Consider the following 25,213-nt stretch of genomic DNA (forward strand, 5'->3'; position numbering starts at 1 on the left):
TCATTTCTGCTATCATTTGTTGACAGAATCCTAATTGTGACCGGTAATTGTTGTCCTTCAATTGTTGCACAGATGAAATTTTAAATCAAGATGAATAATTCTGCAAACACACTCCTGGGACATTCCAAGCACAGCTGCTTGCTTATGAATTGAATGCTGTGGGCTCCATAAGGCACACTTGCTTACAACATCAATGTTTACTGGAGAATGCACACTTCTTGTTTGTCCTGTCGGTTTCTTCTTGAGGACAGATCCAGTCTCTTCAGATTTATTAATCCAACATTTTATTGTGAGTTTCAACAGAATGGCATTATGACATCCTAAATTATAAAAACATCAAAACTCTCTCTATGCCACTACAAAACTATCATTGTTTTCATAAAACATTTTTATGGTTAACACATGCTGTTGTCCATTCCACTGATCCATGATTACTGAAATGGCAGACTGTTTACTCGATAAATGTCATGAACCCACAGTGCTGCCACCTGCCCATGGCTGCCACTACTCAAGTCAAACATTCCCGTTATTCTGTGTCACCCTGTACTGCAACCCTCTACATAGTGCTCACATAGTATTGTAACAATAAGATCAGAATAATTACTGCACACACAGAAGAATTCAGACAATCATTATTCCCATGCTCCATACATGACTGGAACAAGAAGAAACCCCTACAACTGTTACAATCCTCTGTCATGCACCTCATGGTGATTTGATGAGTATTGATGTAGATGTAGATGCAGATGTAGAAACATTCTTAGGAACTATCCATCACATAACAGAACTAACCAAAATGGCATCAGATTGAGAGAACTAAGACAAGCAGACAACATGGTCCTGAAATCAATGTCTTTTAAAAAGTCACCACGGCAATAGGAAACACAGAGCTCACCAAATAAACACCTATGTGCTTTCAAACTTAATCACATGTCCCTCATAGTTCCATAGAGAAACACAAAATGCCAAAGTCCTCAGAGGTGCAAACCTAGTCTCTGATCACTACCTTTCTAAAATAAAACTCAAAAATTGTTGCCAAAAGAAAAAACTGAACCAATAAACTCAAGAGCAGAAATTATCATTGAAAGAAGATAATAAACTCAAAAAAGTTTCCTCTCGCAACTGAAGACATGCAAAACCAAAACTGGGATAAAAAAAAAGAAATTCTAATAACTAAACCTGACCAACCAACTCACACAACCAAAGCCAAAAACAAGCCTATCTGAGAGAAGTTTGTGATATATTCATTGAACTGAGAAGAAAAGACAGTGGCACTCACAGAAAAATGAATATAACAGATGAAACATCTTAAATGTGAGGAAATGTGTCAGAAACAACCTCAAAAGAATCAAAAAAGCCCCAGAAGACCTCCTCCTCTTTCAGACCAATGAAGGCATAATCAAAAACAACATAAAAATATTTTACAGACTTTTAAACAAAAAATAGCTAAATACAACCCACCAGCCCTACAACTCCAAGACAAAAAGTATTGCCAACAACAACAAGGATAATTGCAAAATATCAGGAGAATATTTCAGAAACCTCTGCAACTGAGAAAAAGCCATAGAAAAAAAATGAAGTTCAGCACCTGAAACACAACCAACACTAACTAGGAACTACTCACCATTGAGGAACTAAAAACAATGATGTAGGGTCTTGAAAACTTCACAATCCAGTCACCTTAATCAGTGCCACCTTGCAATAGCCACTCACAGATGGCAAGTGATGGCAGTGAAGGGTATATAAAGTGTGTCAGGGTGGGATGGGGCGAAACGCTGCAGTCATTGTTATAATGCAAGAACTGAGCAATTTATCTGTTATCCAAATTGGTATGATCCTTGACTTTTGGGCCAGGGGTGGATGTATATCCAAAATGGCTAAACTTTTAAACTGTTCACATGTCACCTTGGTTGAAAAATACCCTGCATGGCAAAATGAAGCTATCCAAAACCTACACTGAGGCAACTGTGGTACACTGCAGGCTGTAGATGGCACGGGTGAATGACAGCTGTGGAAATGTGTACAGGTAAATAGACATGTAACTGTTGAGTAGCTGAGCATGCAGATAAACCAAGGGGCTACCAACAGTGTCTTCTTTATGACTGTTCAGTGAATGTTACTGCATATAGACCTCTGCAGCAGGTGCATGGTTCATGCACCCATGCTGACTACTATTCATTGGTGATGAAGGCTGGAATTTGCTTGCCAGTCTCACAGATGGATGTCCACTGAGTGGTGACAGGTGGCCTTTTCAGATGAGTCATGTCTTATGCTCCATCATACAGATGGCAGTTGACTTGAATGGATTGAAACTCCTGAAATCATACACCTTGCAAGAATTGTTTGGAGAGTCCAAGCTGCAGGAGGGAGAATTATGATCTGGGGAATGTTTTGTGGCATTTCCTAGGTGGTCTCACCATCTATCCTTGGGGATCAGGTCCACCACCAAATGCAGGTTTCCGCCCCCCCCCCCCTCCCCCCCCCCCAACCCCCCCCCCCCACCCCTGCCGAGGAATGACAGGACAAGATGAGTTTACTGTACTCCTCTGGCACCACACTCCTCAGATTTAAGCCCAATCAAGATCCTGTGGGACCACTTTGCATGACCCTACACTGTTGGTACCTTCCGGAATTCCCTGACTCTCTTCCTCCATATCTCACAGTTGTCCACAATGCAAATGGTTGTTATTCTGGCTTTTGGCAGGTGATCATCTTAACATGACTGGACAGTGAACTAGACCTCAGACAAAAACCAAATCACAACTGAACTGAATGAAAGAATGCCAGATCAGTGGAACATGGCTCTCATCTACCCACTCCATAAGAAATGGTCCAAAACAGGCAACTACAGAGGGATTTCACCCTTAGGTGTAACATACAAGATATTCTAAAAGTCCTACTAAACAGAACAGAACCTCAACTAGAAGACCAATTTGGAGAATACCAAGAAAGTTTCAGCAAAGGAAGAGGCCGCCCAGAACAAATCGTTTATCTCAAAAACCTAATGATAAAAAAAAAAACAAAAAAAAAAAAACAGGAACAATATCATATATTATCAATTTCATTGATTTTTAAAAAGTGTACAACTCAGTAGACTGGACATCCCTCATATCTATACTAAAAGCACTAAACCTAACCAAAAAAACCACAAACCTAAACAGTAAAACCCTTACCGAGACAAACTCCAAAGTTAAATTCAGAACTCTCCAACTATTTTGAGATAAAAACTGGTGTATGGCAAGAACGTCAACTCACCCCACTGCTATTTAACTGTGCACTAAAAAAGTAGTCAGAGATTGGAACATGAAGACCTATAGTGAAATCTGATTAGGAGCAAAGACTAAAGGCATCAAAGTCAATTGCCTAGCCTTTGCAGATGATGTGGTTCTAATAGCTAAAACCTGGGGAGAAGCTTAAGAGCGGACCATCAAACTATAAAAACAAGCAGGAAAAATTGGTCTCAAAATCTCTTTTGAATTTACCAAGCTAACAACAAACATAAAAAAACACTGGAACATCTTAAATTTGGAGAACAAAAAATAGAAATCATTAAAGAATTCAAATATCTTGAAGAATGGATCAGCTGGAATGACATTTAGAAAAAGGCTGGGGAATCTAGAACAAATAAAGTTCAACTGGCCTTACAACTTAGCAAAAACACATAGGTTTGCAACAAAAGGTCCCTATCATGGAATGAAAAAACAAGCCATAAATTCAGCTGAAACACTATTCTTCACCAACCATGGACCAGTTGAAAGGTTGGAGATCAAAGTGAGGATATATAAAAAAATTTTATTAAGTTACCTTCCATTAGGAAAGTTGGTGCACTCAGTGACTGTGATATTATTTATAAATTGAACACTGAAGGAACTGTGACTGACACCCAAACAACAGAGAACTGACGTGTATCGAGACTAGAAATAATGCATTGATAATGGCTAGGCACTAGCCAAAATCTGGATTTGCAAAATAAAACCTACAAAAAAAAAAAAGGATGACTGATTGCTGCACTCTAGAATTTATAAATATATACAGAAAAATATTATGTTACAAATTCTGTAACAACAAACTAATCCACACCAAAAACAAAACCCTTTAACAAACAACCACAAAAATCTCAGAAAATGAGAAAAGAGGAACTGAATTTACATGGACACATCTTTGAATGAACCCAAATAGACCAAACAAAAAATTTTTGATTATTTCCAGAAAAAAATAAAACCTATATTGGTTTAAAGAAACAAAGAAGGACTTAAAACTATTCCAAATCACAGAAAATCTGTCTACATCCCCATTACATATTATGATGGTGCACCCACTACTGTAGCAACAATATGCAGATCTGCCCCAGCACCTGTACCCACCATTGTAGGCTAATAACAAATATGCCACAGCAAAGATGGCTATCACTGAAATCAGAAATTACAGTAGATTGTTATACAATTACAAAATAAGCCTTAACTAAAAAATTGATCTGAAACTTATCTTTTGGCTTAATTACCACAGAATTTGTATTGACAGGGCCCACATAAACTTGGCATAGGGGCCCATAGGTACTAAATATTGTCCTGACTACCAGAATTTATTTGTGGAACTGAAAGATAGGTAAAGAACAAAAAGGGCAAATGCCATGGAGAGATAGCAGAGATGAAATTCCTTACATTATTCAGAAAGTATACTCTGAAGTATCAAGGCATTGTGACTGCCTGCTTAATAGTATGTTTCTGTATTTTTGAAATACAGCACAGCAGCAATTCTGCATAGCTGAATTTGACAAATCCTTTGTAGTTGTGTTAGAGTTATTTGGCCCCAGATTTCTACTCAGAGGTCACCAAATCTCCATGAATTATGGCTGGTGTTTTGTGGGCATGGAGCTGACAGCTAATAATAAAACATACGTGTTCCACTGAGTTCAGGTGAAGCAAATTTGGTTGCCAGGAAATCAATATGAGTTCACTGCCATGCTCCTCATACCACTGCAGCATGATTCTGCCCTTGTGACATGAGAAATTATCACGCTGGATAAAGCCATGGGAAGACATAATACATGAAAGCATTCATGTATCTGCAATAATTTGCACTTATTGCACAGATTACCAAGTCCATCTGATTACAACCACATGTCCTGTGGAACCTCAGGTGAACATCAGCATCCAGCATAGGTGGCCTGCATCCCTGGCACAGTGCATATTTTGAGCAGCCATTTTACTGGATGGTAGCACATCTGGACATGATTACTGACTTGGTATAGCAACAAACATGATTATCTGACCAGGTAAAACATTTTGAATGATGCACAATCCAACAGTCCAATCTTTGTAATCTTGTGCCATCCGCAGCTATAACTGATATCATTGCCTCAACAAAGGAATATGTAGAAGTCGTCTGCCACAGAGCTCAATGTTCAGCAATGTGCACTTGATTGCACCAGTAACCTGCTAGGAGATGAGAAATTTCTTTCATGTAGTTTCTGTAGAATTACGAGTACCTCATACAGTCCAGATGACTTTCCCTTGTTGAGCAACTTTAGCTGAATTTCTATTCTGTGATAACTCACTCTTAAAAATATACACTCACATCTGGAAAGTTATTAATATTTTCCAATTAATGATTATAACTTTTCCACAATACAGGAACTGAAATGTCTCTGACAAACTGAAAACATCTATTCTGCGATACAATGACCACAAAAAAAGGTATATTTTCCTTTCCTTTTGATTTTTTAAAAACCTCTCTTGATTCTATATTATTGGTAGTATGAATAGAGGTGTAATTCTCATTTGTGTTCACATTTAAACATACCATTTTGAAGGCCACAGATGCAGTCTCTTATAATTGATGCTACATGGGATGCCAATCAAAAGCAATATGATTTTATGGTGTTTCTCTGTTGTTAAAAAAAATATCAACTTAAATGAAACTAATTAGACAGCTAATGCAATACTGGGTAGCAATTTACTTTTTATCCATCATTACGGTAAATAGCTCACCATGTATGAAGGAACATTAAACAAGCTTCTGAACAGCAGCAATGTTGATGCAGACATGATTGGAATGGTATGAACAAGAGATATTCCAATAGTATTCCAAATGTAAGATTCTTTTACATATCGAAGTTCTTCTTTTCTTGTTGCTGAAAAAATGAAAGTATAAGAATGTGTGTGTTATAAAATAATAAATTTATTTTAAATATTGCAGGAACTTCTATGCACACAATGTCATAACTACACATGTATCAGTCAATACAAATTTGTACACAGTACAAATAAAATCTGTTTCAATAACAACAGTAAAAATATGTAGCTAACTTTTTGAGGTTAAATACTATTAATTTTCATGATAATATTGATTCACAATTTATGTAGTGAACCATAACAAATATATGCATGAAGAAAAGATGATGTATGTTACACACAATAATAAAAAACAATTTTTTTGTACTCCATAGGTTGATATCACTGACTCAACAATGACATGCATTATTCTCACAGTTTTTCTTGTGCATAGCTCTGTTGGTCAAAATAATACCCCTATTTAAATGGTTTCAGATCATTTTCTCATAAATTTCCCATTGGCCAGATGCGCCATGAAAGAAATGATTGGAATGTTTTGTTTGCTGTACTTTGAAGGCACTAAATATTTGGAGATAATTTGCAGAATGAAGTTACAATACAGTGATAACTCTCTTAGTGAATGAAATATTTAAAAGTGAGCATTTATCTGTCTGTGACAAAAACCATTCATGTAGGTCATCCACTTCCAAAATGAACAGGAACATTAAAAAAGATGAGAAAATGATTGGTAGCACTTAATATAACATATGGTGTGGTTTGGAAAGGAAGGAGAGACTTTCTTAGCCACATAGTAATCAGTGATGAGATTTGGGTCCATCAGTGGCAACCGCACAGTAAGCAGCATAATATCATGTTGAAATATCGAACTTCACCTCAGCAAAAATATTCCAAAAGCCATGATCTGCAGGAAAGTTGACAATGACAGTTTTGTGGGATATGGGAGGTACACTGTGGATTAATTACAATCCTGAAGGTCAAACAGTGAATATTGACAGCTATTATGTGCTACTGATAGGCCTAAAACCCAAAATCAAATGAAAGAGGAGAGGCAAACTTTCAGAAAGTGTGGTTTTGCTTCAGAATAATTCACAATCCTCATACAGCTGGGAAAGACAGCCAGAGCTTTTAAAATCTTGGTATTTACCTGGTGGAGCAGTGAAGCAGCCCACCACTGCTTCTCCACACACCCCTCCCCCTCCCCCATGTCCTACCTCAAAAGTGATTTTCTTGTTTTTGGACCTTATTCTGTGGAGGCTGCGAAACATATTGAAAATCCCTTTTCCTTCCCTTTCAGTATACACATATATTGCATTTCTAATGACCACCGCTGCTACTATTATTACTACTAAGATGATGATGAAGACTACCACTACTAATGCTACTGCTAACAGTAATAATAAAAATAAAAAATAAAAATAATAATGATGATGATGATAATGATAATGATAATAATAATAACAATAACTGTTGCTGGAAAATCTTTTGGGGTGAAAGCCTTATTCTATTTTCAATAATAATAACGGTAATAATAATAATGACACTTAATTTTATCTACAAATGAACTGTTAGATTGTGCAGTTGAGCATTGTTACTTATAAAAGAAGCTAACTCAACAATCCTTCTTCTTCCCAAATCTTTTGATGACATCATCATACCATGCTCTTGGTTTTCAAGTAATCACTGGTTTCTCAAGTGAGGTAGAGACAAGAGCCGAGAGCTGATATACAATCCTGGGCCATACTATTCCTCAAATATGTTTTTATGCATTTAAAACTACAAAAACTCCTTTCAACTGAAGAATGTGCTGCAAGAATGGTACAAAATTAGACAAAACAGTTTGAAAGCTACTGGAAGAATTTGGTCCATTTCATTCTCTTTTCATTACATCTCTCAAACTGACAAAGTAAAATGTCAGTTCTATATGCAGCTGAAGAACACACCATATTTTCACAAAACAGAATCCACACTGTCTACAGGGAAATGCTGAGCCCAATTGGAGAAGTGAATACTGTGAAACATGGAGAAAAAATCCTTAGTGATACTATACAAGAATAGCTCCGCTGCAAGACTAAATTTAAATGATGTGCAAAACAGTAGGTAAAAATAGCTTGGGAGGCAATTTTACTGACCTAAGATTGCAGTTTATTTAATTCTCCTGCAAGAAGAGGATCACAACCATAGATCTGGGCTACCAGTTTATTCTTTATTTCATAATTCTGAAACATGCCATTCAGCATAGTGAATAAAGCAGCAGCAGTTCTAGCTTGGCTAACATCATGAAAACCAAGAAGAAATTCTTGAATGTCACTGCTGCAGTTAACCAGCCACATAAGAATAGAGCATTGTGACTAGTCCAAAACATGTGTTGCTTCATCCACAATGCAGGAATAGAATGAGCTTCTACCCAACCTTGAATGTATACATTCATAAATGGATTCATTTATACAGTGAATCGGTATGTTCTGTGTAATTTTTGAAAATTCAAAAAATAGCCTATTTCTTCCTGTATGCTTTCAAATCTTCATCACTTTTTGGCACAAGTTTAAAAAAGGCTCTGTAATTTCCAGGACACAGGGAATTTTCTGACTCATATCCTGTTCACACAAAAGACTTATGACGTCAATTAGAATTTTCATGATCTCTGTTAGTTTTCACTTCACTGTTTTGTCTCATTTTCTTTGGTTTGTGATGTTCATTAAGTAATTCTGAAATACTAAACATTTGTTTGGATAGTTCTTTAACTCAAATAAAACTACTTAGATGATCTTTATAACAAGCGTGCTGTGCTAAACCTCTAGACAGATTCTCTGGATTATCAAAACCCTTGGCAGACCATTTTGTTTTTCGGTGCTTCAGAGCAAATATAGCCAGCAGAATAATTTTCCTTTTGTAGGGCCACCACACAACCACTTGTGCTGTTCATACCATGAAGATTGAAATGCACATTCTTTTAACTTATCTTTCTGAAGAGAGTGTGATGTCAGTGTTGGACATCCTTTCTTCAAAATTTTATGTTGTTCAGTTTCACATCCCCTGGGAAACAAAAGTGCCTAGAAGGAAGAAATGATGTCCTCACTCAAAACTGTTACATCAGTACTTGTAAAAAGTTAGGCTTTGTCCAGATTCACTACACACAAGATAATTAACACAGGGGAGAGACCTCTCATGGCACAGAAGTGCATGGTATCATGGCTAAGGCAGCCTGTACCTCTTCTGTTTCCAGCAGTGACATAATGGCAGCCTGGCTTGTGTCTGGCCTCAACGTAGTATGCTTCGTTCTTCTTGTGCTTTAGGTTACGGCTACCCTTTCACACTTTGACTTGCTCTCTAATGTTGATGGTTCAGATGGAATAACACAAGCTAATGTCTTTTGTGCCTGCTGACAAAACTGCATAAAGGTTTGTTGTAAAAATAACTACTACCACTACAACTACTGTTACTACTTCAACTACACAAATGTGAAGAGGTTCAGCCTTCCTTGGCTCCTCCAGTCAGCCATCACTGATTAAGGAGCACCTCTAAGATTCATAGTTTTCATTGGATGATGATATTGTGGAGGTGAATTGAGGGTGGATGTGCATCATTCCACAAAACATCTTCCAGGACAGAATTAGGAAACTTGTCATAAGATGGATAAAGCACATATAGTTTTTTGAGATACTGTGTAGGAAAGGATGTTATATGCAATTTTGTTTTCACAGTAAAAAGTCTCTTTTTAAAAAGTAGCCTTTATTTTTGACTTGTTCTTGTATATATTCACTAAGTTCCTTGTCAATATGTTTAACACCAGATGGTTTCGAAAAAGGCTGGTAAGTATCAGTTATGGTCAAAAGAACCAGATGAAACAAAATGAAGTATCCAACAATAAAAATAGCCCTCCAAATACAAGGGATGTCATATAATAAATCAGCTGTGGTCAAGGTCAGATAGATAAAATGATAAAACATGTTAATATTGTCTAGAGCAGTTAATCTCAAATTCCTATTCTGGTCTCATTTTGGAGCAACAGAATACAGAAATTTGTTTCATGAGCAGATTTAAGCTTTATTTCATGCCTTGAAAGTCTTATGGAAGTGCTCCTGTGTTCACATTTTCTTTTTCCTGCAGAAATGAGTCAATTGGGTCAGTTGTATGAGATGGTGGCTCTTGTATCCCAAAGTGGGAAAATAGTCTGGGTAGCAGCTAGCAATTTTTGAATTTTCTCTGTCTAGCTGTTGTGACAATGCAAACTAGCTAATTGTTATCATTTATCAATAAAAATAATCCATCTTCAAGGTCTTAGGTATTTTAGTCATTAAAGGTGTTGTCAGCTGTAGGCAACCAAATTAAATAATGGTATGAGGTGTCAGCAGTGCAGCCCTCTCTTTCACACCAAGCTTCAGACTGTTCACAGTGGGAAGACATAGTTGTGGCAGTCTGCACACAATCACAGCATCAAGTTGGCTAGCCTTGCTACCAGCAGCTGCATCAATAAAGCAAACAGATCAGTAAACAGCAACATATGCATTCCATGTTCTCATCCTGTCCTTATTGTTTCATTAACCATGAGTATCCAGACAGCCCAAAAGACTGATCTACTTGTCATAATTGCAACAAAAGTGCCACAAAGCTTATGTTTGTAATGTAAAAATTCAGCACAATGATCCTTTTGCAGATGTGGATGTAAACATCATATCAGCTATTTCTGTTACCCCAAACGAGCTTTCCATTGATGTTATGGTCTTCCATAAAGTCCTGCACATACAAGTCAATACAGGAACTGTAGTAACCTTATTAAACTCACACATTATATGAACTTGAGCTCCCCTCTGCTTCTCCCTGTGTCATGCACATTAATACATTACAATAAACAGACCATTCCTTTTCTCAGACAGTTCTCTGCCCCAGTGACCTACAAATCAGTAGTCCACCCACTTACATTTCTTGTTGTAGTTAATACACATACAGAGAATCTTTTTGAATTAGGAGCATTTAAGTAGTCAGGTTTTACCACTTCATATGAAGTGAATTTAGTGTCTGAAAAAGTTCCATATACACAGTTAGATGCATTATGTTCTGAGTTTTCCTCTCTGTTCTCTCTTGGATTGGGGTGTGCCAACAATTTTCAATTGCACTTTACCATGAAACCTTATGACAGGCCTTGTTTTTTCTGCACCTGTCTGGTTCCTGTGGCACTCAGGGAGCAAGTCAAAGATGAATTAGATTGCTTCACAGAATCTGGCATTGTTTGGCCTATTGCATCAAGTGAATGACCCATCCCTTGGTTATAGCAAAGAAATCGTCAGGCAGGTTACACCACTGTGATGATTTCAAAGTTTCTGTGAATGCACAATCTATAGCAGATACATATCCGAAACTGCGCCTGGATGAACTCTTTGCAAAGTTATCAGATGGTCAATATTTCTCAAAAATTGACTTGTCAGACACCTATTTACAACTCTCTTTAGATACAGAGTCAAAATGTTTATTAGTTGTCAATACTCCTTTTGGAACGTGCCAATACTTGCAGTTGCCTTTTGGAGTTGCCAGTGCTCCCACTATTTTTCAACATTTTTTGGAACAACTTACAGTGTCTGTACCAGGTTGTGCAGATTATTTGGGTGACATTGTAGTTTCTGGTACCTCCACTAAAGAACATCTGCAAAAACTCTGTACTCATTTTTCTCTTCTTCAAGCGGCTGGGCTGAAGTGTAATTTAGAAAAATGTCAATTTTTTTCAATCTTCTATTATTTATCTTGGATCTGAAGTTCCTCATGAAGGTCTCAAACACATGCATCAACATGTTTCTGCTATTGTGTCACTTTCACACCCTATACCAGTCAAAGAACTTCAGGCTTTTCTATGCAAAGTCACTTACTACCACAAACTTTCACCTGGGCAGCGACAATTGCATAGATTTTACATGCGTTGCTGTGCAAAGGGTCGCATTTCTGCTTGTGAAACCACGTTTTCCACCATTAAGACCATGTTGCTGTCTACACCCTGCTGAGTGATGCACCAATCAGGCCTCCACTTGGTCCTTGTGACAGATGCATCACAATTTGGGCTGGGGGTGGTATTGGCTAATAGGTGTCTCGATGGCTCCGAGAGGCCTACTGCTTATGCCTCAAAAATTCTGACTCCTGCTCAGACTAGGTACTCTCACATAGAAAGGGAAGCTCTGGAATTGTATACGCTGTGTCGAAATTCAATGTTTTATGCTATGGTACCAAACTCCATCTGGTCACCGATCACAAACCACTAGTTTTCTTATTCAATGCTTCTGCATCATTAACAGATGAAGGACCATATCACACTGAATATTGGGGTTGTTTCCTTTCATGTTACATCTACAAGATTCATTTCTACCCTACTAACCAACACGCAAATGCCAATGCTCTGTCACACCTGCCAGCAGGTCTGGACCCAGGATTTGATCAGAATAAATTGCTTTGTTTGCACATTTATGTTACCATGCAGCAGATAATTAATGGTTTTCCTGTAACTAGCACATGGGTCATGAAGGCTGTAGCTTCAGATCCCACTTTGTGGAAGGTCATAACATTCATACAACATGGTTGGCCAGATTCACTACCTTCTCGTGTATCCGACCCACTACATAATTATTACATCTTTTGACACTGATTCTCTGTTGTGGATGGTGTGCTGCTTTTAGACATGGGTAACATGGCCCCTTGAGCAGTGATCCCCTCTGTGCTTCCTTCAGAGGTTCTCCGTTTATTACATGCCGATCATTGGGATGTATCACACACAAAAGTGTTAACCTGTCAACACGTTTTTTGGCTCATCTTGGATGGTGAAGTTACACACCTGTTTGCCTTTTGTTCACAGTTTGTGATGCACCTAGCAGCTCTCAGGGCATTATTGTCTCCTTGGCCTATGCCATCGTGTGCATGCCACCGTACATATGTGGTTTCTGCTGGCCCCTTTCTCAACACTTATTGGCTGTTGGTCATTGACACACATTCTTCTTTTCTGTATGTTCTTCATTGTGTCTCTACATTCACAACTGCCACCATTGTAGCCTTGTGCAAATTTTTTTCACTTGAACACTGGCCCAATAATTGTCCACAATTTTCATCACATGAATTTGCGGCATTTTGGAATTCCTGTGGTATCTGTCACATCCTCGCCCTGTCATTCCATCCAAAACCTAATGCTGAGGTGTAATGCCTAGTGAAAACGTTCAAAACTCAGCTGAAAAATTATTTTGCCACCTATTCACCCAATGTTGCCTTTGATCGTTTTCTTTCCTCATACTATTTTACACCATTTAGTAAGAAGAGCCTGGCATAGCTACTGCACAGGTGACAGCTGAGGACACTGCTACACCTCCTGTATCGTCCACCTGGACATCAATCCGTGTATCCGCTGTCTCTCTTCCTGCCAGATGTGGCTGTCTTGAGGCAGAGTTTTGGACATTACCCTAAATGGGTTCCAGCTCTCATTGACAGGAGTTGGGGGTGGCACTTCCACGATATCTGCACGGGGGATGGCCTCTGCTTGAGGAACCATGGCCAGCTTCACCTTCATGTGGATGGCTGGGTGCCCCTTGATGTCACACCATTGCCTCCATACCCATCCACAACAGATGCCACATCAACTGCCATTGTCAGTTCTGCATTACTGTGCAGGTGAGGGCATCCACCCTGTGGCCGAATCAGCAGTTCCTCTATTTCTTCAAACACCATCATCAGGGATTACTTCAATCATTCCTGAACAACTGTTTGTACCAGTATCACCAGCACCAGGAGCACCGCAACCAGAGCTGATGACCGAGGTCGACATGGAAACAGTCCCGGCCTTGGTCTTCCCGTATGCTTTGACATGGAAAGGTAGGAGCAGAATGTGTCTGCATCTAAAGCTCATGAGATGGCACACTAAACTTTCCACCTTAGACAGAGCCCAGCAGATGAGGAGGACAGCATGGACACCTCAAGAAGCCATGATCTTCCTAAGAGAGGAGGAAAGCAGTGACGTATGCACGTACTTTTAAAAGGCCACATATGCAGCAGTGCTATGCCATTTGCAGAGGGTGCCTCAGACTTGTGTGTGTGTGTGTGTGTGTGTGTGTGTTTGTGTGAGTGAGTGACTGAGAGAGAGAGAGAGAGAGAGAGAGAGAGAGAGAGAGATCACCATCAGAGCCTGCCCTGGGCACCATCTATTTAAGGCTAGCAAAGCTACTTTCATCCTCAGTTCTCTACATGTATTGCCACAGCTCTTTATGTATGTAATTGGTTCCTGCTCAATGTTACTTAAATACTGTGTTCAAGTTGTTAATGCTTCTGTGAAATAAAGTTGAGTTGTATTCAATCTACTGGTCATGTTGTACTTATACCTAATTACAACAGCATTGTTTCACAACCCTTCCTCAGGTACTTAAAACAGGACCCTAAGCTGTCCTCTGCAGAACTTCAAACTCTTCATTTCCTAAAAGCTGATGACTCTGTCATTATCTTCTCATCAGACAAGGGATCTACCACTGCAGCACTTGACCAATGTGTGTTTGGAAGTGAATGTCTACACCAGTTTTCTGGCACCTTTACCTACAACATCTGCCATCAAGATCCCATGTCAGTGCTTCTAACTGTCCGCCACCGGTAGCTGAGTGGTCAGCGTGACAGAATGTCAATCCTAAGGGCCCACGTTCGATTCCTGGCTGAGTTGGAGATTTTCTCCGCTCAGGAACTGGGTGTTCTGTTGTCCTAATCATCATCATTTCATCCCCATCGACATGCAAGTCGCCGAATTGGTGTCAAATCAAAAGACTTGCACCCGGCGAACAGTCTACCTGACGGGAAGCCCTAGCCACGCAGTCCCTCCTAAAAAACTCAGGACCTTCACAAGGACTAACACATCAACCCATAGAGCTTCGTACCCCTTCTTCCTAAGATCCACAAACCCAATCACCCTGACTGTCCCATAGTTGCTGACTTCGAAGCACCCACCATACATATATATCTGCCTTAATTGATCAACACCTGCAACCCATAGCACAAAGACTTCCCTCCTATATTAAAGACACCAACCATCTGAAATCTGTGCCTGTCCCACTTGCACCAAACACCTTGCTTGTCATCATTGATGCCACTTCCCTCTGTACTAACATCCCATACGTACATGGTCTGCCTGCTGCTTAACATTTTCTCAGCCAGTGCCCATCTGATTCCAAACATATGACACCACTCCTGCTCACTTGATCAACTTTCTACTAACTAACAACTACTCCACCTTTGTGGGGCAGACATACAAACAGATCAGGGATACAGAACTGGGAACCAGGATGGCTCCTTCTTATGCCAACCTTTTCACAAACCTCAGCTCCTGGTTAGCTTCAGAAACATTGATGACATCTTAACCATATGGAGTCATGGTGAGGTGAACTGTTAAAATTTCTGGAATCTCTAAATATATTCTCCCAATAAAATTTCACTTGGTCCTACGTGGAATTTCATAACCACTTTCCTTCATGTTGACCTCTTATTCACAGAGGGTCAGCTACACACTTCTTTTCAAATTAAACTTACTAACAAACAATGTACCAACATTTTGACAGTTTCCATCCCTTCCATGTGAAATGTTCTCTCCCATACAGTATTGGCATTAAAGGCAAACATCTTTGAACTTATGCAGACTTTTTACAGCAATACACACCACCATTTTCACCTCAGCCTCCACTGGTTGTAATTACCCAACCAGCCTAGTCATAAAGCAAAGTTCCTGCTCCACCACATCCAATCCTTGTACTGCTGGTCCCTCCAAAAAATGACATAGGAGTACACCACTTGTCACTCAGTATTACTCTGGTCTTGAAAGCATTAATCAACTAGAATGAGATTTTCACTCTGCAGCGGAGTGTGCGCTGATATGAAACTTCCTGGCAAATTAAAACTGTGTGCCAGGCCGAGACTCGAACTCGGGACCTTTGCCCTCGAAAGGCAAAGGTCCCGAGTTCGAGTCTCAGCCTGGCACACAGTTTTAATTTGCCAGGAAGTTTCATTAATCAACTACTTTGATGAGGTTATGACTTCTTAAAATCATACACTGATATTCTGTCCAAGATTTTACTCACCAGACTTAGAATAACTATTCATTGCCTTCTCAATGTTCACAGTACCCTTTGTCAGATCTATGTTCATTCTGCACCAACCTCCCTAACCTATGGATCCTACCCCTGTGACTGTCTCCACTGCAAGACTTGCCCTGTGCACCCTCCTGAATCAGCCCTATAACTGGTAAAACACATACTATCAAAGGGATAGCCATCTGAGAAACACCATGTCATATGCTAACTGTTGCGTAAACATTGTTTGGGCTTTTACATTGGCATGACTACCACCAAGTTATAAGTTAGGATGAATGAGCATAGGCAGAAGGTGTATACTGGGAACACACAATACAAATGGGTACCCAAAATATAGTAATTATTTTTAAAAGCTATATTTTCTTTCTTTCTTTGTACCTTGTCCTGTGTCACACAGGGTCAGCCCTGTTATTAAGAATTTGGCAGTGTCATTAGCAGAGGGTGGCTGGATGCCTTCCTGCTGCCAACCCGAACCCCCCAGGATGGAAGAAGTGTACCCCAGCTGTTTATGTCTAGTTTAAGCCATGAAATAGTGCAAACGTCTGCAAATGCCTGTGAGTCATGGAACTGAGGCGGAACATGGGGACCAGCCTGGTATTCACCTAGCAGGATGTGGAAAACCACCTAAAAACTACATCCAGGCTGGCCATCAGACCAGCCCTCATAATCATTTTGATACACTCAAGGAACTTTTGCCAGTGATGCATTACATACATCACTCAGGACATTATTTATTACTTATTGAGTTAGAACAACTTTTCAGAGCTATGTCTGAAATTCCATTGACATCCTATCAGCTTTTGTTTTTTTTATAATGATTATAATTCTATTAATTTCAGTAAAGGGTGTTGGTACTACTTCTACCTGCTTAAGGCTTTGTGAAATGATATCATTTTAATACAGTCACCTGTGTCTTTAACTGGAGCATTTTAAATCTATTTTTGCTGCTACATTCAGAAGGTGATTATTAAAAGCACTTGCAACTTGTGAATAAGTTCATCATTTAATTCGATTGTTATGGTATCTTGCACATTGATTGGCTGTCCTGTCTCCAAACTGACAATATCCCATAGAGTTTTAATTATACTATTTGTATTATTAATTTCTGTCAGGACATACATACTTATTGACATTTTAATCACTTTCCTTACAATAGTACAATATTTTTTGTAATATGCTAGTAATGTCGGATTTTGATGTAACTTGGCGTTTATACAAGTTTCCCTCTTCTTCTTACACAAGATTTTAATTCCCCTAGTTATCAATTGTTTTCTATTTCTTTAATGTATTTTCTGAAAAAGATTTCAGGAAAGCAACTTTCAAGTACTGACTAAGTTTTGTACATAATTAACTGAATTTGAAATTAGCATTTCTTTCCACATATGTCTCATTCCACGCCACCTCTTTTAAATTATTCTTAAACACTGTATGCTTCTCTCATTAACAAGACACACAATTAAACTGTAATAAAGTAATAATTAGTGAAAACTTATCTATCAGTGAGTTGTGCTACTGATTGTGACATTTCAGATGGGTGGAAAAACACCAGAATGCAAACAACATGTAGGTGTTTTGTAAAAGTAGGTTTTAGGTGGCACCTTTGAAATGAATGAAAATTAAAAATGATGATTTTCTAACAATAACTAAACAGACACTATAACGTTGTCATGTGAAGAATTTAACATATCCAAACAACACTTAATGACTAGAGGGTGGGCAGAAGTTAACAGTGGTATCTAAACAATCTGCATATATTCACTGAACATAAGCTTAAAATCACAGAAGACACATAATGAATGAAAACTGGAAAAAGGATGATATCTTTAACAACAGTATTAAATGGACATTATCTGGGCATTCAACAAAAATTAACATCTGGAAATGAGGTGAGAGAGTATAATTTACACAAATAATAAACCACCAACACTTCTAATAAATAGTAGCCTAAGTCACTTTGCAGTAGATTAAGCAGTTGGGAATACTTTGCAGGATTTTAAACTCAAGATTCAGCATATTTGGGGGTCATATACTCAGGCAATGGATGTACTTTCCAGGACACCTTCAAGATTATTGCAAAAATTTAATATATTGTTTTTAAAAGTTCAAGAGTAGGAGGAAGACTGAAAATGCTGTTGCAATAATTTACAAACTTAGCAGAAAAAATATGAGGAAATGGTATGCATAATTAAAACTTTGGAGGTGGTTTGGAATCATGAATCTTAAGAATAGAAATTGCAGAAAGGAATTCTTTTAGAAGGCAGTCAGGTGGTTTACAGGAGATGTTTATTGTGCATCTTAGAAGATAGCACATAATTATTAATCTACTCACTAAGCAGGAAAAAACACATAAAAAGATTAAAGAAGTGCGCAAGGTTTCAGAGCCAATGGCTCCTTCTTCTGGCAGAAGGGTTGAAGGGGAAGGAAAAGGGATGAAGGAAGAAGCAAGGTTTAGGAAATGACAAGAGTTCAGAAGCCTGGGTCAGGGAGATTTACTGTCCAGTGGACATACAAGACAAATCCAGTATGAAAGATCTATCCTTTTTCAAAATATTACCTCTGAAATTGTTGAACACTACGGTTTCCCATTGGACCATCTTAGCAAGTTTCATGTTTTGCAACATATCTTTCAGTTCAGAGACTCGACTTGATGACAACTGTTCTGCTTTGGCAGCTGAAAGTGCTCTTGCTTGTGAAACTGCTGTCTGAAAACACAAAGAAAGTGACTACAAATTATTAATCCTAATATGTCATCTTGTACTGGCATCATTAAGTTGTGGTAAGTTTAACATGTTCAGTACTGATAGAAAGAATATTAAAATAGTAAATTGTGTAATTTACATTAGTAATACATAACTCAAAAGTATTAATTAAACTGCAGCAACAAGTGTTCAGATATGCAGGAAAAACATAACTTGATTAGTATATATTCTTGAACAATTAATATATTTCATTGTCAATTTTGTTCTGCTAATGGAGAAAATAAGTCAGATTGTAATGATGGAACTATTACCTCATATTATGTATGCAATGTATTTAATAAATGTTGACTCTGTTTGAAGAAAAAATACGAATTTTTCATGTAGAATCACTGATCTGGTACAAACTTCCAGCAATGAGACATGTGGTCATCTTCAGAAATGTGTTGACGGTTGCCAGGATAGTCCATTGGGCATTGTTTCACATCCTGTTCAGGTTACAGCTCAGTTGTTGCTCTGCCATTAGTGAAATTACATATCACTCTACGCTGACGAGTCAGCATCCTAAGAGCAGGTCCTCACACATATTGCCACAATGGAATTCACTACCTTTGTTTATGAAACACTTGTCTTGCTTGTTTAAGAGAACAGAAGGAAAGGTTTCTAAATACCATATTACTTTTTATATGTTATGTGCCCTCTTGCTAATCAGAATTTCACAATGACCAATGAAGTGGTTTGGTGGAACTCTTCGTGGGGTTTATGTTGATGGCAGCTCTCCTCTACTGTGCATAAACTGCCATCAGCATGGCACAACATAATGTATGTTTTATACCAAGAGTCTGACATCCTTGCTATGCTGAGGGAGGAAAGATGTTAAGAGCATAAACAGCACATAGAATATTAACAACCCGCCAAATTGGCAGCTATTTTACGCTGATTAGACACTGGCTATGCCATTGAGTATGAAAAGATTAATGGCCTCTGACAATAATTTTGTTTTTGTGTCATGTATGTAAAGCAGTATAAATCTACTTGATAGGAAACTGGTAAAACAAAATAGGTTATTCTGTCTTAATATTGCACAGGAAAAACTTGAGTATGCATACGAAGGTGGAAGCAAGTGATATTCCAAGATTTCATGCAGAACCAATAACTCCACCTTGCAGAACACTCAAGAAAATTTTAAATTATAAAGTAACCAGGAACATCCCCAACTGCATAATTTTCAGGTCATGCAGGACTATCGCATGTGCAGCTGGGCAAAATGGAGGGAAAGAAATGGAAATATCCTGTTTAAGCTACCATCTCAGTCTCCGCCTGGAATAATTTAGAGAATCTACAGTAAATAATAAATAAGGATCACCTGACAAGAATTTAAGCTCTCAGGCCAAGAAACAAGCCAAGAGCATTAATTAGTGAGCCACATCAATTTTTCAATTTTCTTTGTGAAAGGAGTTCTACTTTTACATTTTTAATTTACAAATCACATGAATTGTCTACTGTAGGACCATTTTCACTGCACCACAAGCTAAAGTGCTTCCCCATTCAGTTAACTGAAGAAATATGGTAGGGTGATTCGTTATATTTTTTATGTAAATTATCAGTATTATGTTTGTGAGAAAGTTGTAGCATTTTTGTTTTGCCTATTGGTATTCTGGTTGCTATGAGTATTATTTATTGATTGTCATTTTTTATTTGTGGTTCAATGTTACTATTTGAGTTTACATATTGTCATTCTGTCATCTGAAGAAAGTGAATGGAGCTGTGTGTGCTAGAAATTAGAGTGCCAAGTGGAGAAATCACAACATTTCCAACATATTTTACATTCTTCAGTTTGAGTTCAACAGAGAGGTGACAGCAGTGAAGGCAGCCAGAAACATTTGTGCCATGTATGGGGATAATGTCACTGGACACAGCACACCAAGACAATTGTTCTTGTTTTAAGGAGGATCATTTTGACATTAGTGACTCTCCACATTCATGAAGACTTTTGGGGTTTGTTGTAGATCGTTTAAACACATTAATCCACAATGAGCCATGTCAGTGTACTGAAGAACTGCCAGATGTGATGAACTGTGATCATTCCATCATTGTGCGACATTTGCATGCAATGGGGAAGCTTTAATAGTCAGGTGTACAGGTACCATATGCTCTAAGCCAAAATCAGAAAATCAGTGGGTGGCCATGTGCACAGCTCTGCTTGCTCATCATCAATTGGCTTGTGAACAACCATCATCAGTGCTCATGCTTACACAAGGAAAAGGAAGGAATGGTTGATTCTAAATACAGTAGCAACTCATTGTACACAGACCAGTGCACATCCACAAAAGATAATGTTACGGATCTGGTGAAGCAGCGACAGCGTGGTACACTACAAGTTGCTTCCCTAAGGTGTAAGTATTGCTGCTGACATTTATTGTCAACAACTGAGATGTCTTGCAGATGCAGTCCATGAACAATAACCAGAAAGACTGTGTGAAGTGGTAATGCACACCCACAGTCTACTAGACTCCCAAAAGGTGCTACGCAAGAGTTGGGTTGGGAAGTCATTCTGCACCCACTTTATTCACCTGACCTTGCACACTCAGATTTCCACCTTTTCGACTCTCTATTGAACAACCTTTAAAGAACTTCCTTTCCAGATGAAAATGTGCTCAGACATGGCTTGACGAGTTTTTTGCCTCAAAACCCGCATGTGATTTCTACAGTCATCGAATCATCAAGTTATCCCAGCATTCACAGCCTGTTCTAAATAGTGATGGAGAACATATCATTGATTATTAAAATCTCTGTTATATGTATCTGTTGTGTTTATAAAACTTATGGAAAAACACTGTGAAATTATGCACCAACCTAATAGCTTCATCATATCTCCACAGACAAAAAGGTGGCAGTGTGTAAAATGCAGTAGGGCATTCTTTGTTTCCTCACAATAAAATAATTCCTGAAACTTTATAACCAGAAATATTTGTTTTGTAAATAAAAAACACCTTCTCTTGCTGTACTGTACAGCACTGCATGTTGTGTTGAGTCATCAAACTTGTAGTCAGTGTAATTCCCTAATTTGAAGAGTCTCAGTCTCAGAGTAGCTGAAAGCATACAACACAAGCATGGTTTTTTAGATAAAAAGAAGATACCATAAATATGCTGCAAAACAACACAGGCGCATGCATTTGAATACACAAGAAAGTATGCTTCATAAATTTCATGGGATATGTAAAGAGATGAAACCTGCTAGATCATTATCATTAGTCATTTCCACTGCTAGACTTCCTATACCTATCCATGCGCACCACTTTTTCAATGATACACATCCATGTTGCTCTTCAGGTTTTCTAATATTATCTACTTAACTTGCATTAAATTCTCTCTTAATCTCCTGTCACCTCTTGAAATACAGAAATGAAATTTCTTGGTACATCACACCTCAACCCCCTAATCTCTTTTTTATTTTTCTGTCCATGACATGCATCCCTTTATTGCTTACTGAGTATCCCTCAATTTTTGGATGTGTTCTGCACTAAAAATCCCTGACTCACTACCACTAGTCAAAACTGTCAATAACACTGATTCTGATCTTTCCTTTACAGATATAATGGGAGGTTTGTTTTGAAAATCCCACTTAGTTTATCAAAAATTTTAAAACTTTCTTTGTTGAGCTTGTTGTAGCTTATCTGGAACAGATGCAAAACTACAAAATTATCATCAAATGAGGGTAGTTCAGATATTCCTTATTATCATGTATCCTTTCTTCTTTTTCAAGTTCAAGGATTGGAAAACTTCATCTAGGCCTGATGGGAACAATTATGGTTATATAGTGTTTCCTTATGTGAGTCCTCTTTGGTTATGAATTTCTACTTTTGAAGAAGTCTAGTGGAACTGTACCATAGAGATAAACATATTTTGCAGTACACTTGCATATGTTGAATCGAGTCTTGTTTTCTTAAGGTAGTACGAATTTAATTAAAACCATTCCAAAAACTTTCTCAAAATCTGTGAAGCCCAGGCAAAGTAATCAATCTTATTCATATCACTGCCCTATAATTTTTTGTACAAGCAGCAAATTGCCCATTTTATTGCTGAGAAGTTTAGTGAGTATCTTCTACGTTACAGCAATGAGACTGAGTGTTAGATTTATATGCCTTATAACTCTCATTTGCTGTTAAGTGCAATAATTACAACATTATATCAGTTTTGGGGAATTGTTTTCTTCCATAGAAATTCTTTAAAAAATTCTGTAATTTCATTTATTATTTACCAACCATTTGTATCATCTAAAGGGCCTCATCTTTGTATGTTTAATTCAGTCTGCCTTTGTACTTCATGCAGTGTTCAAGTGTATCAGTCTTTATTGTAAAACATATGTGTATATAGAAAACTTGGGAACTGTTTATTATGTATATTACGATCCATATCCAGAATCCCATATTGGTGACCCTGGACAAAAAAGTTCTACATCTTCTGCGACTTCTGCGCCGGTCGTATAGAATCAACAGGTTTCACGTCCAACACCATTGCTAACACACTGAACATTCTTTACAAAGATTTGGAGGCCCAGCTCTTACAACCAGGCCAACACAGCCTCCTGCCATTGGTTATTTCACAGCTATCGGACAATGATCTACGATCTTTGATGAGGATAACATCTACTTTAGCAACTCCACAATGACCAAGTATTATGAAGTTATCTCGAACAATGGACTCAGGTTTTGTTTTGCCAGATTATGCACAACAAGTGAAAAGTGAAGTGGACGATCTACAAAATAGTGTGATGATCGATCACTCGTATGAAGTTCAAAGGGACCTAAATTCACACACATGCTTTGATCCTCTACACGCCATGACATCAGTTACAGTAGTGCTGTGTGCAATGCCACCATGTGTGCAAAACGTACACACAGTCAACTATTACCAAGCTATGCCAGCCTCACCTTCCTCACAAATCAATAACATTTTTATGCATCCAGTTCACCACAACAAACCACCGGATCGGCGGCCCAGTTTTGTGACCACGTGGGTACAAGTGTACCCAACATAGCCTCTTCACCCAACAATGTTGTACTATGACAGTGTGACCGCCAACAGGTTTCACCAGTGTTTTATGGTCCTACCATGAAGGGTGCATGCCCAGTGTGCGCGGAAAACTCTCATTGTTGCCTCTTTAAGCTCCAGGCCACCCCCACCCCTACCCTCCCCCTCACCCACAGGGGGCCTCAATTCTGACCATACAACCACTCGCTCCTTCCACAGTACCATCTGTGTCTACCATGCCGGACTTCCATGTCATTTCCAAGTTGGACAATGTCAGTGCTATTCCTGCAATTTTCGGTCCAGTTTACGGGCCCTCATTATGCGCTGCTTGCCCGTTCGCTCCCACAGTATCGACTGTGCCTGCTGCGTCATCTTTTCAGGCATCTGAAGAGACATTGCAACTAGCCATTGTTCCGAACGTGTGTGCTAGTAACATTTCCACTCCAGTGATGCTGGATCCCAGCATGAACTCTTGTGCGGCAGAATCGCAGGCCTTCCAAGACACGCCAAAGCCACCTTCACCTCCACCTCCAGGCTGCCTACCTGAGCTACCTCCCCTATATGAGGACAATCCAGTTTCATGGTTCGCACTGGTGGAGCACGTCTTTGAGCTGCATCAAGTGACTGATGACAACTCCAATTTCCTATGTTTGGTCACACACCTTCATGACCACTCAGATTTAATTTGGGATCTCCTACTTTTGCCTCCATCACCACCAAAGTACAAGTTCACCAAGAAAATGATATTGGACTGACTTGCTTGCTCTCCACAGGAGTTGATAATCAAGATTCTGTACAAGGAGCACCTGGGGGACTGCACTCTGTCACAACTTTGGCGCCGCTTCAGGTTACTCATGAGTGAACACACAATGCCAGACGTCACTCTGTAGTAGGTATGGTCTGCCAAGTTACCTACTGACCTACAGATACACCTACTGCCACACTCTTTCAAGCCTATGCATCACAAATCAGCTTTATGCGCTCCTGTGCCAGAAACACCCAGCTCATCCCCCATCGCTGTGTAATACTACACCTCCTGTTTACTGGCTGTCTGCAGGCAGGGGCAGGGCCCATTCTGCTTCCATGCCTTGTACGCCACCAGGCAGTACTCGTTCACTCTCTCCTCTTTCCAAGCATTCAAGACTCGCCCATGCTCTATACATCCTGGTTTACATCCCAGAACAGATCAACAAGGACAAGCCTCTCCCACTATCACAGTCACTGCCACCACCACACCCAGCTCATCCATACTGTTGGTACCACAAGATTTTTGGGGCTGAGGCCAAGAAGTGCAGGTTACCTTGGCAACACCCAAACGCTGACC

General features: G+C 38.9%; 1 protein-coding gene across 1 annotated transcript in view; it reads right to left on the reverse strand.

Annotated features, from left to right (window-relative positions):
• Window positions 1-25,213, reverse strand: part of LOC126455676 (ATP-binding cassette sub-family C member 12-like) — a 518,625-nt gene that overhangs the window by 354,656 nt on the left and 138,756 nt on the right. The window contains exons 9-10 of the mRNA XM_050091443.1: window positions 18,714-18,861; window positions 5,991-6,133 (exon numbers count right to left, since the gene is read on the reverse strand). Of these exons, the coding sequence (XP_049947400.1) occupies window positions 5,991-6,133; window positions 18,714-18,861 (291 nt within the window). The remainder of the gene's footprint in view (window positions 1-5,990; window positions 6,134-18,713; window positions 18,862-25,213) is intronic.

The sequence above is a fragment of the Schistocerca serialis genome, chromosome 2 (genome assembly GCF_023864345.2).
Source record: "Schistocerca serialis cubense isolate TAMUIC-IGC-003099 chromosome 2, iqSchSeri2.2, whole genome shotgun sequence".
NCBI classification, from domain to species: domain Eukaryota; kingdom Metazoa; phylum Arthropoda; class Insecta; order Orthoptera; family Acrididae; genus Schistocerca; species Schistocerca serialis.